The 15,000-nt window shown below is 52.7% G+C and overlaps 2 protein-coding genes across 3 annotated transcripts in view; one reads left to right on the top strand and one right to left on the bottom strand.

Annotated features, from left to right (window-relative positions):
- Window positions 1-10,069, bottom strand: part of boc (BOC cell adhesion associated, oncogene regulated) — a 31,221-nt gene extending 21,152 nt beyond the window's left edge. For both annotated transcript variants that reach the window (XM_036522797.1, XM_036522798.1), the window contains exon 1: window positions 9,845-10,069. The gene's annotated coding sequence lies outside the window, so the exon portion shown is untranslated. The remainder of the gene's footprint in view (window positions 1-9,844) is intronic.
- On the top strand, window positions 202-13,794 carry LOC118772365 (keratin-associated protein 10-6). Its single transcript, XM_036520627.1, has 5 exons — window positions 202-315; window positions 733-1,695; window positions 7,734-7,794; window positions 12,291-12,424; window positions 13,477-13,794. Exons 1-5 carry the CDS (start codon window positions 202-204, stop codon window positions 13,792-13,794), a joined length of 1,590 nt encoding a protein of 529 aa, XP_036376520.1.
- The last annotated feature ends 1,206 nt before the right edge of the window (window positions 13,795-15,000 follow it).

Below are 15,000 nucleotides of genomic sequence, written 5' to 3'. Positions count from 1 at the left end.
CCATTTGCCTGTGGAACACCAGTGACCAACGGGAATAATGAATAAGTAATCACGCTGTGTGGCAGCACTGCAGAGAGTGGACTGCATGAGTAAGGAAAGTAAAAACTCCAGTTTTAATCTAAGGTACATGGAAGTTTGTCGAGGAGTTCTCAGGCCCACAAAACATTTCACCATTTTCACTATTTCATGGTGAAATTCGCAATGCCGATATCTGGCGCAGTGCGGTCTCTCCGGTCGCCCCGCGGCCTCTCCGGTTGCCCCGCGGCCTCTCCGGTCGCCCTGCGGTCAGCCTGCGGCCTTTCCGGTCGCCCCGCGGTCAGCCTGCGGCCTCTCCGGTCGCCCCGAGGTCTCTCCACTGCAGGTGGCAGGACGACTCTGCCCACCCGGCTGCCCGGCTCCCACAATGCCTCTCTCTGCCAATCGGCCACTCCTCCGCTGGCTAATTAAAGACATCAAAGCCCCACTAACGAGCTCCACGATTTCTCCAAGCATTAACGAGCTGCAGGCCTCCCCTTCACTGTATCGGGGAGTGGAGGGGGGGTTGGGGGTCTCTCTAATCAAGAGCACATAGCGGAGACATTGGCATGACTCATACAATAACCGAATTAAACAGCTTATGCTAATTACCCCTCCACTGTTCTGCATTCCACAGCCACACCCAAAGCCAGACGCCTCCTTACACTCAGACACCAGTTTACCATAATAAACCAGCGTCCGTTACCCCTGAACCAGCAAACCTGGAGGCAACTCAACCACATTTTAGCAATCTGTGCGCTGGAAGTTGCCTGCGTCTGCGCCTGCGTCTGCGCCTGCATCTGCGTCTGCGCCTGCATCTGCGTCTGCGTCTGCATCTGCGTCTGTGTCTGCGCCTGCATCTGCTCCTACGTCTGCACCTGTATCTCTGTCTGCGCCTCCGCCTGCGTCTGCGCCTGCATCTGCTCCTACGTCTGCACCTGTATCTCTGTCTGCGCCTGCGCCTCCCCCTGTGTCTGCTCCTGTGTCTGCGTCTGCGCCTGCATCTGCGCCTGCATCTGCGTCTGCGCCTGTGTCTGCGTCTGTGTCTGCGCCTGCATCTGCGTCTGCTCCTGTGTCTGCGTCTGCGTCTGCATCTGCGTCTGCGCCTGTGTCTGCGTCTGCTCCTGTGTCTGCGTCTGCGCCTGCATCTGCGTCTGCGCCTGCGTCTGCGCCTGCATCTGCGTCTGCGCCTGCATCTGCGTCTGCGCCTGCATCTGCTCCTACGTCTGCACCTGTATCTCTGTCTGCGCCTGCGCCTCCCCCTGTGTCTGCTCCTGCATCTGCGTCTGCGCCTGCATCTGCGTCTGCGCCTGCATCTGCGCCTGCATCTCTGTCTGCGCCTCCGCCTGCGTCTGCGCCTGCATCTGCTCCTACGTCTGCACCTGTATCTCTGTCTGCGCCTGCGCCTGCGCCTCCCCCTGTGTCTGCTCTTGTGTCTGCGTCTGCGCCTGCATCTGCGTCTGCGTCTGTGCCTGCGCCTGCGTCTGCGCCTGCATCTGCGTCTGCGCCTGCATCTGCGCCTGCATCTCTGTCTGCGCCTCCGCCTGTGTCTGCGCCTGCATCTGCTCCTACGTCTGCACCTGTATCTCTGTCTGCGCCTGCGTCTGCGCCTGCATCTGCTCCTACGTCTGCACCTGTATCTGCAGTGCTTTCTACTGGTGGTCCCCCGTGGAGTTGTGGGTAATGTTGCTGGGTGATGTCAGACTGATGTTCACCCACACCTTCAGTACACACACACACACGCATTCATGCATGCACACACAAAGGGACACACACAAACAACATAAGCAGGGACACATGCACACAGGAACACACAGGTGCAGAGAGAGACAGACCGCTCGCTCACTCACTCACTCACTCACTCACTCACTCACTCACTCACTCACTCACTCACTCACTCACTCACTCACTCACTCACTCACTCACTCACTCACTCACTCACTCACTCACTCACTCACTCACTCACACTGCCTCTCCACTCTGCCCAGCTTCAGGGAGTCAGCGTTTCAGAGCTCTGTCCCAAACTGTCTCTGCTGTTGCAACATTCCAGCAAAGGCACTAAATCAAAACTCTCTCATGCTACAGCCCTGTAGGAGCTGTTCACTGTAAGTGTGTGTGTGTGCATGTGTGTGTGCACATGTGGGCGTGTGTGTGTGTGTGAGAGCATGTGTAAGTGTGTGTAAGAGTGTGTGTGAGTGTGTGTGTGTGTAAGTGTGTGTAAGAGCGTGTGTAAGTGTGTGTGTGTGTGTGTGTGTGTGTGTGTGAAAGTGTGTGTGAGGTATTGGGCGTCTCTCCTCTCTGTTCTGGGAATAATTACCCAAACAGAGCGTGAGCTGCACAGCACACACACACACAACCCTACCACCTACAGCCAGCACACACACGCGCACTCACACACGCGCACTCACACGCACTCGCGCACTCTGACACAGGCGTCTGTGTGTAATGGCAGTCTGGGGCCCTGGTCCCTCCAGCCCTGCAGGGAGAGCATGTGAATGGAGCCCATTATAAATCAGAGACTCAGAGCAGCAAGCACCTCTCCCCCCATACTCACACTCCACACACACACACACACACACACACACACACACACACACACAGCCTGTACACACACTCAAATGCAGATGCAGACACACACACCTGCCACCAAGTACACACCCAACACTATACACTCACATACACCAAACACCAAGTACATACACAACACTACACACACACTTAAACACTGCTCCACACAGCTGGTCTCTAATAGAGTGACAGTGTTGCTGCAGAGTTCGGTCTCACAGACAGTCCCTGCAGCACGATCTCCGCTGCACTGACAATGCTCAGAATGTGCTTTCACTGGTAATCTGTTCAAGGCCTTTTAACTCTTCACTCTAATCACACTTTTCCTGGGACAACATTACATTCAGAAATCTTTTTAAAACCCATCAACTTGCTGCTCCACCACCATCTACAGGGGCCATATACACACCCTCCTCTCTCCCGGGACGAGCTCGGTCCTCTCTCCCGGGACGAGCGCGGCCCTCTCTCCCGGGACGAGCGCGGCCCTCTCTCCCGGGACGAGGGCGGCCCTCTCTCCCGGGACGAGAGAGACAGGAAGCAGCAGCTGTACTGGACTGCGTACCTGAGGAGAATCCAGAGCTGAACCAAGCAGAAACTACCACACTCAACACCCCCACACAGAAGCACCCACAGCCCGACACCCACACACACACACTCATCTGTCTGCGCACGATGCATCTCTAAAGCTGATCCGGGGCCAGTGTAATCCCCTGCAGAGACACCCACGCTAATGTAACGATGCATCTGTAAATCTGATCTGGGGTCAGTGGACTCCCTCAGCAGAGCTGTAGCACGCAGCTCTCTCTCGGACTGGAGACACAGCATGTGGCATTCCTGCTCCTCTCTAACCTCGTCTGACGTTTCCTTTCTGCCTCTGGCTGGATACCCAAGCGGCCTGTTAGTGTTTCTCCTGCTTCAGCACAGTGAGGCCCCTGCCAGCTGACACTTTTGGCACAGATCCTCTCTCTCTCTCACACACTCTCTCTCTCCCCCTCTCTCCCTCTCCCTCTCCCTCTCCTCTCTCTCTCCTCTCGCACACTCTTTCCCCCTCTCTCTCTCTCCCTCTCTCTCCCTCTCTCCTCCTCTCTCTCACACTCTCTCACACACTCTCTCACACACTCTCTCACACACTCTCTCACACACTCTCTCACACACTCTCTCACACAGTCCTGTGTGTCCGCAGGTGTCTGGTGTCGATGTGCTTCATCCAATCACACACTGCACGGAGACACACTCCTGTTTGTTGTTGTCACTGACAGAGTATGAAAGCACATACTGCAGCCCCAGCCAGGATCTGCAGATTCCCGTTACTCAGCATTAGGAGGATCAGACCTTACCTCTCCGAAGCAGCAACCCGCTGCTTGCTGGCCTTCCAGCACAGGCTATCTGACCACTGCAGCTCACCCAGAATGCAGCAGCCCGACTGACGTCCAACCTCCCCCAGCAGGCCCATGTGACGCCTCTCTTTGAGTCCCTCCACTGGCTACCAGTTGCAGCAAGGATCAAGTTCAAGACCTTGTTACTAACCTTTAAGGGACTTAATGGACCAGCCCCCCAGTACATACAGGACATGATAAAACCCTACAAGCCTGTAAGAGCGCTGTACTCTGCTACCTCGGGTCGCCTCTGTGTCCCGAAATACAAGGGCAGCATCTCTCGGACCCGCCTCTCCTCGGTACTGGCTCCACACTGGTGGAAACACCGTGTCAGAGGTGCGTTTTACCTCTACTGGCACACCACAGGGCAGTGTGCTGTCACCTTTGCTATATATTTTATACACGGACTGTTGTTGTAGCAGATACCCTGGACACCACATAATTAGGTTTGCGGATGACACCGCCTTGGTCAGCCTATTGGAGCAGGATGAAGTCGAGCATGATCCGGTTTTACATGACTTTGTCAACTGGTGTGAGCCCTCACATCTGAATTTGAATACCTCCAAGACTAAAGAACTCATTTTTGACACGTCATTTAGACGTGGTGCTCCACCACCCACCCCATCTAGGATTAGAGGAGAGGAGATTGAGGTGGTGACGGAGTATAAATATCTTGGTCTTATTATAGATCACTTTTAGCCTTTTATTGAGAGTATTCTCTGTTATTGTATTGTTTGCTGGTATGGACATTCCAAAATCACTCATAAGAATAAATTGGGAAAAGTAGTTAAGATCTGTGGAAAAATCATGGGGCTGCAGCAGGCCGACCTGTATCATCTGTACCTGACCAGGCTGACTGAGAAGGCAGACAAGGTCTGCACGGATACATCATCCACTTTCAGCAGAGTTCCAGCTACTCCTTTCTGGTCAGAGGTATAGATACCCCAATATCAGAACCAACCGAGCAAAAAACTCATTTATTCCCAAGGCAATAACTGAATTAAACAAGATATGGTAGCCATGGGAGTCTGGGGCAAAACATGGACTAGGGGGGATGCATTTTATGCACTTTAAATGTCTGCCTTGACTGTGATGGTATGTATGATGGCTGCTATGGACAATTTTGGATTGTTGTCTTGTTTATTTGATGTTTTTAATGTGTCTATATGATTTGTGCTGTACCATAAATTGCCTCTTGGGGGACATTAAAGTTTTTCTATCTATCTCTAGTCTACTTTCCTCTCTATTTTCTATTAAAAAAAGCACTCTACACTAGTTCAGCACTTAACTCAGTAACTTACTGACCTCTTGTAGTACTTCTTGATAACTACTCTTAGCATAGTGATGCACTTATTTGGAAGTCGCCCTGGGTAAGGTGCATCTGCTAAACGATGTAATGTAGTGTAATGTATGAAAGCACTAGAAGAGACACTAGAACCAGAGTCAAATTTCTTGTATGTGTCAAAATTGAATCATGCTTGGCCACTAAAGTCTGATTCTGATTCTGAAATGCTCCATCCAATCAGGGACAGCAAATGCACACAGCACTGAGATGCTCCATCCAATCAGAGACAGCCAATGCACACAGCGCTGAGATGCTCCATCCAATCAGAGACAGCCAATGCACACAGTGCTGAGATGCTCCATCCAATCAGAGACAGCCAATGCACACAGTGCTGAGATGCTCCATCCAATCAGAGACAGCCAATGCACACAGTGCTGAGATGCTCCATCCAATCAGAGATGGCTCAGAGGAGAAAACTAGCAGTAAGCTGAGCAGGAAAGAAGCTTAAAGGAATGGATTTCCTCCAGTGTAAGAGCCGTGCCTCAACTCTGGCCTCACTTTCATTCTAAGGGAGCCTCACTGGTGTCTGCGCGCACCGCCGTGTCAGAGTGCTGTCCTACAACACCCTAACACATACACCCTAACCCTAACCGATACACCCTAACCCTAACCGATACACCCTAACCGATACACCCTAACCCTAACCTGCTCCTTACTGCACCGCCAGCGTCTACCAGCAGCGTGGACAGAGGCACACACCTCTCCCAGCCAAAACTGACCAACGATAATCCATCTGTATCAATATAAAAATAATGCAAGTATATGTTTCTTCAGCCACTACCTGACCACACCCCTCCCTGAGACCAAAACCTGCAACACACACACACACACACACTGACACTGCCCCACAGACACACTGACACTGCCCCACTGCCTCACACACACACTGCCCCATAGACACACTGACACTGCCCCATAGACACACTGACACTGCCCCACTGCCTCACACACACACTGCCCCATAGACACACTGACACTGCCCCATAGACACACTGACACTGCCCCACAGACACACTGACACTGCCCCACTGCCTCACACACACACTGCCCCATAGACACACTGACACTGCCCCACTGCCTCACACACACACACACTGCCCCACAGACACACTGACACTGCCCCACTGCCTCACACACACACTGCCCCATAGACACACTGACACTGCCCCACTGCCTCACACACACACACACTGCCCCACAGACACACTGACACTGCCCCACAGACACACTGACACTGCCCCACTGCCTCACACACACACTGCCCCACAGACACACTGACACTGCCCCACACACACTGACACTGCCCCAGACACACTGACACTGCCCCACACACACACACACACACTGACACTGCCCCACACACACACACACACACTGACACTGCCCCACACACAAACACACACACTGACACTGCCTCACACACATACTGACACTGCCCCACAGACACACTGACACTGCCCCACAGACACACTGACACTGCCCCACAGACACACTGACACTGCCCTACACACACACTGACACTGCCCCACACACACACTGACACGGCCCCACAGACACACTGACACTGCCCCACACACACACTGACACGGCCCCACAGACACACTGACACTGCCCCACAGACACACTGACACTGCCCTACACACACACTGACACTGGTCCACTGCCCCACAGACACACTGACACTGTGAAACACAACCTGACACGTTATTACATTACATTATTGGCATTTAGCAGACACTCTTATCCAGAGTGACTTACATCAGTTACAATTTGTTACAATGTTATCCATTTATACAGCTGGACATTGTGGCAACTGTGGGTTAAGTACTTTGCCCAAGGGTGCAGCAGCAGTGCCCCAGCGGGGAATCGAACCGGCAACCAGCAGCTATGCCCCACACTGTTCTACAGACACACTAAGCAACAATCCTACAGAATGTGTTTATTTAATTTTAGTTACATATTTTAAAATATTCTCGTTGGATATTGAAAAGTTAGCGAGGGTAGAGAAATTTGGATACACACACACACACACAGAGCCGCTGTAAGGGCTGGCCAACCATGCGCCTGCCCTGGGTGCCCTGACACCCTGCAGCGGGGAAATCCACAGCAGTCACGTCAGCACTGCTCCACCACAGCAGAACCGTGTCAGATCTAAGCAGAACCAGCAGGGCTGGGGGTTATACCTGAACAGAGCTGATCTCACATTTCACATTCAACTAGCCTGATGGGGGGGGGGGGGGCAGAGAGAGAGAGACAGAGAAAGAGGGAGAGAGAGAGAGAGGGAGTGGGGGACAGAGGGAGACAGAGGGAGAGATCATTCTTATTCATGTTATCAGACCGTTACACGGCATAAAGGAATGACTATAAATCTGCCCCGACAGTCCAACATTCAGCTACAGCTCCCACACCTCCTCTCCTCCTCCCGTACACAGCACCGCACCTACTCTGCTGTGCGTGTTGGGGTGCAGATCGAGGCGCAGGGGGAGTGTGAGGGTGAGGTGAACAGAGCTGTGTGTGAACTCTCCAGACCTGCTGCCCTCTACGCTACACACCTGCCAAACACAGAGAACTGTGCATACAGCGGGAAACATGCATGCGCTGTGCCTGAAACAGAGACGTGTGAGTGGCATTAATGTGCATGTGAGAGTGTGAGTGTGTGTGAATTTATGTGTGTGAGCATGTGTGTGTTTTTAAGAACAGATAGGGAAGGTACTGCATTCCTCTACGAAGAGATCATTTCTGATCAGCCAGCACCCTCTCTCTCTCTCTCTCTCACACACACACACACAGCACCCACAGCTGGAGCACTGCAGGCTGTTATGACTGCACATGCTCACACCAGTGCAGCGGAGATGAAAGCATTCTCCACACTTTTTTTTTCTTTTTGTCAATTAACAGAAACGCTACACCCACTAAGAACAGAACGCTCTCTCAAAACGTGTCCGCGGGGCACAAACCTGCCTCCCTGCACACGGGCAAAAGGGGTGACACACGCGCTGCTACAGGGGTACACTGTTGCCCTTTACCCCTGCATAGGGCTACTCCTCACTCCCAGCTCCGTAGTAAGCAGCGAGGTGCTGAGGACCCAAACGCGTCCGAACGGTTCGCCTCTGACAGCATCCCGGCCTCAGGGTCGGAACGCCACGACAGCAAACTGCACAACCGGGCTGGCATTAATTACCGAAAAGCGGGATCCACCCGACCTGCTAATGACCGGCCACAAACCGGGCGCTGCTCACAAATAAACTTCTAACACACATGCGCTTTTAAAATGCCACTTAAGTCATTTTATATTAAAACTAGCAAACTGGTTTTTAATTTGTTCTTCGTTTTGGCACCTTGAGGAGAAAGCAAAATAACACCGGTGCCGAAATGATGACAGTCGATGGAACAGCGGGTGAGGCGCTATCACACCGTCTCAGGGTGTATGATGAGGTTGTCACCCAGAGTTACTGTCCCGATAACAGCACAGCACCTGGACCTTCAGGGCGTCCCCGGGATCACGTTTCCCCGGACGCACGTACGCACTCCGCACGTCTGCACACGAGTCCACGCCACACTCCAAACCATCAACCGTGACTGGCAGCGTTTAAGCGCATTTTAACATTGTGCAACGTACCCGATGCCGAAAACCGACAGCAAGTCTCGCATCCCCCGACACATCTGGGAAATATTTTCCGCGGGATGAGGTCGCTAATCTCATTTTCTATGATTCATATTGTAATCTGGGGCCTCGGCCGAGAGAGGGGGGATGACATTTTCAGAGCGGAATGCCTGCATGAAGTTGCCTTTTGCATATGTACAAAAACAACTTTTTTCAGGTCAGTTTCTCTTGTGTATTTTTAAACATGCTGTGACCGATTCCGGGCAGGAATCACAGCGCTGTGGCTCCGGGGGTCTCTGTGCTCGGAGCGCCGCTCTCCATGGCGACTCGGGACTGAGGCCTATTAACGCCTTCAAAACTTTCTGCAGTGCGGGGGAAACGCAGACCAGGGGAGAAAAACAATGATCCCACTGCAGTTTTCTACTAAAAGCGGATGGAAAAAGCAGATTCGCCGACTGGGTTTAACTTTAAACTCGGGGAACAGTCGAACACGGCTGAGGAACGGGACCATGCGAGACCCCCATCACCACAAACGCGTCCGAAAAAAGAAAAAAACATTTTCTTGCTATTGTCCCGTTCCATTCAGTCACTACGGCGACTGTTACCAGATATTCTTCGCCTTCAACCACAAATCTCATATTCAATATTTCCCCTGACTCAGGCAAAAAATAATAAAAAACAAATGTTAAGTCGTCGAAACAAAATAACCCGATTGTTGCACACTAGCGTGTTGGCTAACAGACCCCACAGACATACCTCCACGCGTGGGCACAAACCAAAACAAGACTTTACTCCTGATGAGCGGGGTGAGTCCGCGTAAACATCAGCAATCACCACAATAATCACTAACAACATTTTTAAACGCCTGCTGTTCACCGAAGTTCTCAAAACATGGTTGCTGTGCAAAACAATCGGAAAACATTTTTTACGAAAACTTACCAAAACTTGCAGTGCGCGTTGCTTTTCCAGGAATGCGGTGCTACTTTTATTTTCCACTTTGTGTAAAGTTAAATCCGAGAAGACGCTTTTCTTTTAACTCTTAGGCGTTACTGCTTTGCTCATTACAGCGACGCCACAGGCATTTTCTTGGGCTCCCCGAGCGCTCGGATTGAAAGGCCGTTTTTGGATGACTGAGTTCTCAAACAATTCTCTCCTTTGCTTCTCCGTTTCGGATCCTCCCACTTCCCCAGAAAGGGGGAGGGATCGGAACAATAGTGTCCTTTCCCAAATTCGAAAGTTGGAAATGGGTTTCGTTTAATAAAAGATGCTTTTTCTCGACTGCAGGCGACTTTTTATTTACGGGCGCAGAGACAACTCTGTTTTAATGTCGGGTTCCACCTGCGCGCACAGGAGCGACTGAAGGAGCGGAATAAGTTTGCGAAGTTTTGTGAGAGGAACGGTCCCCCCTCCCTCCCCTCCCCTCCCCTCCCCCCCGCTCCTGTCTCGTCTCCTCTCCTCATTTGGAATGCGCTGGTCCCCGCTGGGGCTGGCCTGACCCCGCTCTATTGAGGCCGCAGTCTTCGCGGCAGCTGCGTCGTGCTGTGCGGAAAGGCGCTGTTAAAGCCTCCTCGCTGCATACTACACTGATCACAGCGAGACCCGGCCATTCACGCAGCAACAACCTCCCCCCCCCCTCACACCAGCGCCCAGCGGGGACATTCTCAAGCTCTCACACCTCACTGTCCCCATACAGCGTGCGTGTGTGTGTGTGTGTGCGTGCGTGCGTGCGTGTGTGTGGGGGGGTAGTTTGTTGTTTGTATGCATGTGTGTATGTCTTGATGTACACGTGGATAGCTACCTCTGTGTGTATGTCCTGTTTGCATCTGTGTATATGTGAATTTTGTAGTGATGAATATATGAGTGTATGTTTGTGTTTATGTGTACATGTATGTACGTACGGACACACATGCAGTCAGTGCAGACAGGGTCACTCAGACACGGCACATCTACCCCTGGGGTGGAGTCGTGTTTGGGAGTTTGATGATGTTTGTGTGGTGCAAGGTGGTTGTAGGAGTGTGGTATGGTGGTTGGCAGTGTTGGAGGGGTGTGGTGTGGTGTTTGGTGGTTGGCAGTGTTGGATGGGGTGTGGTGTGGTGTTTGGTGGTTGGCAGTGTTGGAGGGGTGTGGTGTTTGGCAGTGTTGGAGGGGTGTGGTGTGGTGTTTGGTGTTTGGCAGTGTTGGAGGGGTGTGGTGTTTGGTGGTTGGCAGTGTTGGATGGGGTGTGGTGTTTGGTGGTTGGCAGTGTTGGAGGTGTGTGGTGTTTGGCAGTGTTGGAGGGGTGTGGTGTTTGGCAGTGTTGGAGGCGTGTGGTGTTTGGTGTTTGGTGGTTCGCAGTGTTGGAGGCGTGTGGTGTTTGGTGGTTGGCAGTGTTGGAGGGGTGTGGTGTGGTGTTTGGTGGTTGGCAGTGTTGGAGGGGTGTGGTGTGGTGTTTGGCAGTGTTGGAGGGGTGTGGTGTTTGGTGGTTGGCAGTGTTGGAGGTGTGTGGTGTTTGGTGGTTCGCAGTGTTGGAGGCGTGTGGTGGTTGGCAGTGTTGGAGGGGTGTGGTGTTTGGTGGTTGGCAGTGTTGGAGGGGTGTGGTGTTTGGTGTTTGGCAGTGTTGGAGGGGTGTGGTGTTTGGTGTTTGGCAGTGCTGGAGGCGTGTGGTGGTTGGCAGTGTTGGAGGCATGTGGTGTTTGGCAGTGTTGGAGGGGTGTGGTGTTTGGTGGTTCGCAGTGTTGGAGGCGTGTGGTGTTTGGCAGTGTTGGAGGGGTGTGGTGTTTGGTGGTTGGCAGTGTTGGAGGTGTGTGGTGTTTGGCAGTGTTGGAAGGGTGTGGTGTTTGGTGGTTAGCAGTGATGGAGGGGTGTGGTGTTTGGTGGTTGGCAGTGTTGGATGGGGTATGGTGTGGTGTTTGGCAGTGTTGGATGGGGTATGGTGTGGTGTTTGGCAGTGTTGGAGGGGTGTGGTGTTTGGTGTTTGGCAGTGGTTGGAGGGGTGTGGTGTTTGGTGTTTGGCAGTGTTGGATGGGGTATGGTGTGGTGTTTGGTGGTTGGAGCTAAATAAATAAATGTAAATGTTGGAGGAGTCTGCCTTCTCAGACACTGGGAAATGGTACTCTCAGCACGTAACTGATCCTGGATCAGAATCTAAATGACATGAAATGGTTGTGGTAGGGAAAGGAGGTGAGGAAGTTGATCTCAGATCTGTGGTGGATGGCAGGAAGCTCACTGCAGGCTGAATTAGGCCCAAACAAAAGCCATTGTGCGCAGGCCATGAAAGGCCCATTAACCATACTGCAGGAAAATGGCTCCCAGCATGCACTGCTGTCTCCCGCTCCCAGCATGCCCGGGCGGGCCGGGGGAGGGGGGCACACCTGTGCGGAGCTGCCCCCGTCTCTCCCCTCTGAAGCTCCGATCCAGCAGCCCCCACTGGAGAGCAGAACAGTCCAGTCCCCCCGGCTGCGCAGTGGAGTGCCTGCAGGTCTGAGGTCAGTGTCCTCACCCGCACCAGAACGGCTCCTGCAGCCTTACCGCTGTTCTCAGGTCAGTGACAGCCTCCATGTGAGACCCCTGGAGCCCCCCCTCCGCCTCCAGAGAGCCAGACCCCACCCCCACCATTCAGCTGCAACCACGGCAACGACCCCCACACTCAGCGGCGCCTGTTGACCTCAGCAGCTGTGTCACTTCCTCAGTGTTACAACACACACACACTCACACACACAGACACACACACACATACACACATATACACACTCTCTCATTCTCACACTCCCTCACACCTTTGAGAGCTTCTCATTTCTTGGATGGTTTTGCCACAACTGTTTTTCTCTCTGAAGGTGGAAGATGATGAATCCTCTCTCTCCCTCTCTCTCTTTTTCTTTTTTTCTTTCCTTCATTCCTTTTTCTGCTGTATTTAGGCAGGAGAGTTGGATGAGAAACTCTCTTTAACAGCAGCAGAGTGAGCTGGGAATGCCCAGTGTAACCAATCAGCTGCAGATTCAGCGATAATGTAACCAATCAGCTGCAGATGTCAGTGACAGTGTGACCAATCAGCTGCAGAGGCCAGGGATAGTGTAACCAATCAGCTGCAGATTCCAGTGATAGTGTAACCAATCAGCTGCAGGGGTAAATTAGGTAGTCAGACTAAGAGTAGTTGAGGGCACCAGGGCAGAAACAGCTCCAATGCTTAAGCAGAGCATTAAATATTAAATTATGACATAAATCAGAAACCACATGAACGCATGAATAAACACATAACATCTACCACAACTAAACTAAATATTTTGTTAGCTAGTCAGGAAATTTGTTTTCCAATAGTCATTTTTTAAACATCTAAACAGCGATCATCAGAACAAACCCCTCTCTCCTCATAATTCATTTCACTGAATTTTATTTTTAACCATTTAAGTGTAGCTTTATGGCAACATGTGGCAGAAAAAGTCCCATTTTTATCCTGAGAAATCGTGGTTTAGCGGTACATACTGTGCTGTATGGAGGCAGGAGAACCCGAGCTCACAGCACCGAGCTCACAGCCGCGTACCCCGAGCTCACAGCCCCGAGCTCACAGCCGTGTACCCCGAGCTCACACCCCCAAGCTCACAGCCGTGTACCCCGAGCTCACACCCCCGAGCTCACAGCAGTGTACCCCGAGCTCACACCCCCGAGCTCACAGCCATGTACCCCGAGCTCACAGCACCGAGCTCACAGCCGTGTACCCCGAGCTCACACCCCCAAGCTCACAGCCGTGTACCCCGAGCTCACACCCCCGAGCTCACAGCCGTGTACCCCGAGCTCACACCCCCGAGCTCACAGCCATGTACCCCGAGCTCACAGCACCGAGCTCACAGCAGTGTACCCCGAGCTCACAGGCCCTAGCTCACAGCCCCGAGCTCACAGCCCTGAGCTCACAGTAGTGTGTCCCGAGCTCACAGCCGTGTACCCCGAGCTCACAGCCCCGAGCTCACAGTAGTGTGTCCCGAGCTCACAGGCCCTAGCTCACAGCCCCGAGCTCACAGCCCTGAGCTCACAGTAGTGTGTCCCGAGCTCACAGCCGTGTACCCCGAGCTCACAGCCCCGAGCTCACAGTAGTGTGTCCCGAGCTCACAGGCCCGAGCTCACAGCCGTGTACCCCGAGCTCACACCCCCGAGCTCACAGCCGTGTACCCCGAGCTCACACCCCCGAGCTCACAGCCATGTACCCCGAGCTCACAGCACCGAGCTCACAGCAGTGTACCCCGAGCTCACAGCAGTGTACCCCGAGCTCACAGGCCCTAGCTCACAGCCCTGAGCTCACAGTAGTGTGTCCCGAGCTCACAGCCGTGTACCCCGAGCTCACAGCCCCGAGCTCACAGTAGTGTGTCCTGAGCTCACAGCACCGAGCTCACAGCCGTGTACCCTGAGCTCACAGCACCGAGCTCACAGCCGTGTACCCCGAGCTCACAGCCCCAAGCTCACAGCAGTGTGTCCCGAGCTCACAGCAGTGTACCCTGAGCTCAGAGCAGTGCCCAGGCACAGGCTGTGTGCCAGTGAGCAGTCTGCAGTAAAGTGTGAAAGATCTACGAGCGTCTGATTGATCTCTGTGACCTGCATCACCATCTGCTGCACAGCTTAGAAAAGTATGTGAATACATGAGCATGTCTGCACAAGGACAGGAAAGCTTTATGATCTGAGTAACATTTTGCTGAAGAATGCCTCGTCTTGACCCATCTCAAACAGGGTTAAAGGTCAGCGGTAGCCAATGACACTCCTGCCTTGTGTTGGCACCTTCCACCTGTAGCCAGGTGAGTGAGGCTCTCTGCAGATGTTGGGGGTGTGTTGAGTGTTCGACAGCTGAGGTCTGATGTGTAATCGTGAGCGTAGCGCTACACTGTTCTGCATGGTGAATAGTTTTTTGCTTGTGTTGTTGTGCTGTTCAGGCTGAACCACACAAAGGGCTTGTGTAACCCTCAGACCTCCACTTACTCACACCCTCAGTTATTTTGCATGGTGTCACGGCTAATTTGGCTGCTAACTTCATAGGCTGTTTGTTTCTCATTGTGTTTGTTTTTGTTTCGTTAGAAACCAGCGAACGGACACACTGTTATTCCTCAGTATTCTCTAAAGCAGGAATAAACATAGCT

The sequence above is a fragment of the Megalops cyprinoides genome, chromosome 2 (genome assembly GCF_013368585.1).
Source record: "Megalops cyprinoides isolate fMegCyp1 chromosome 2, fMegCyp1.pri, whole genome shotgun sequence".
NCBI classification, from domain to species: domain Eukaryota; kingdom Metazoa; phylum Chordata; class Actinopteri; order Elopiformes; family Megalopidae; genus Megalops; species Megalops cyprinoides.
The sequence above is the reverse complement of the archived record's forward strand: the minus strand, read 5'-3'. Positions and strand labels throughout refer to the sequence as shown.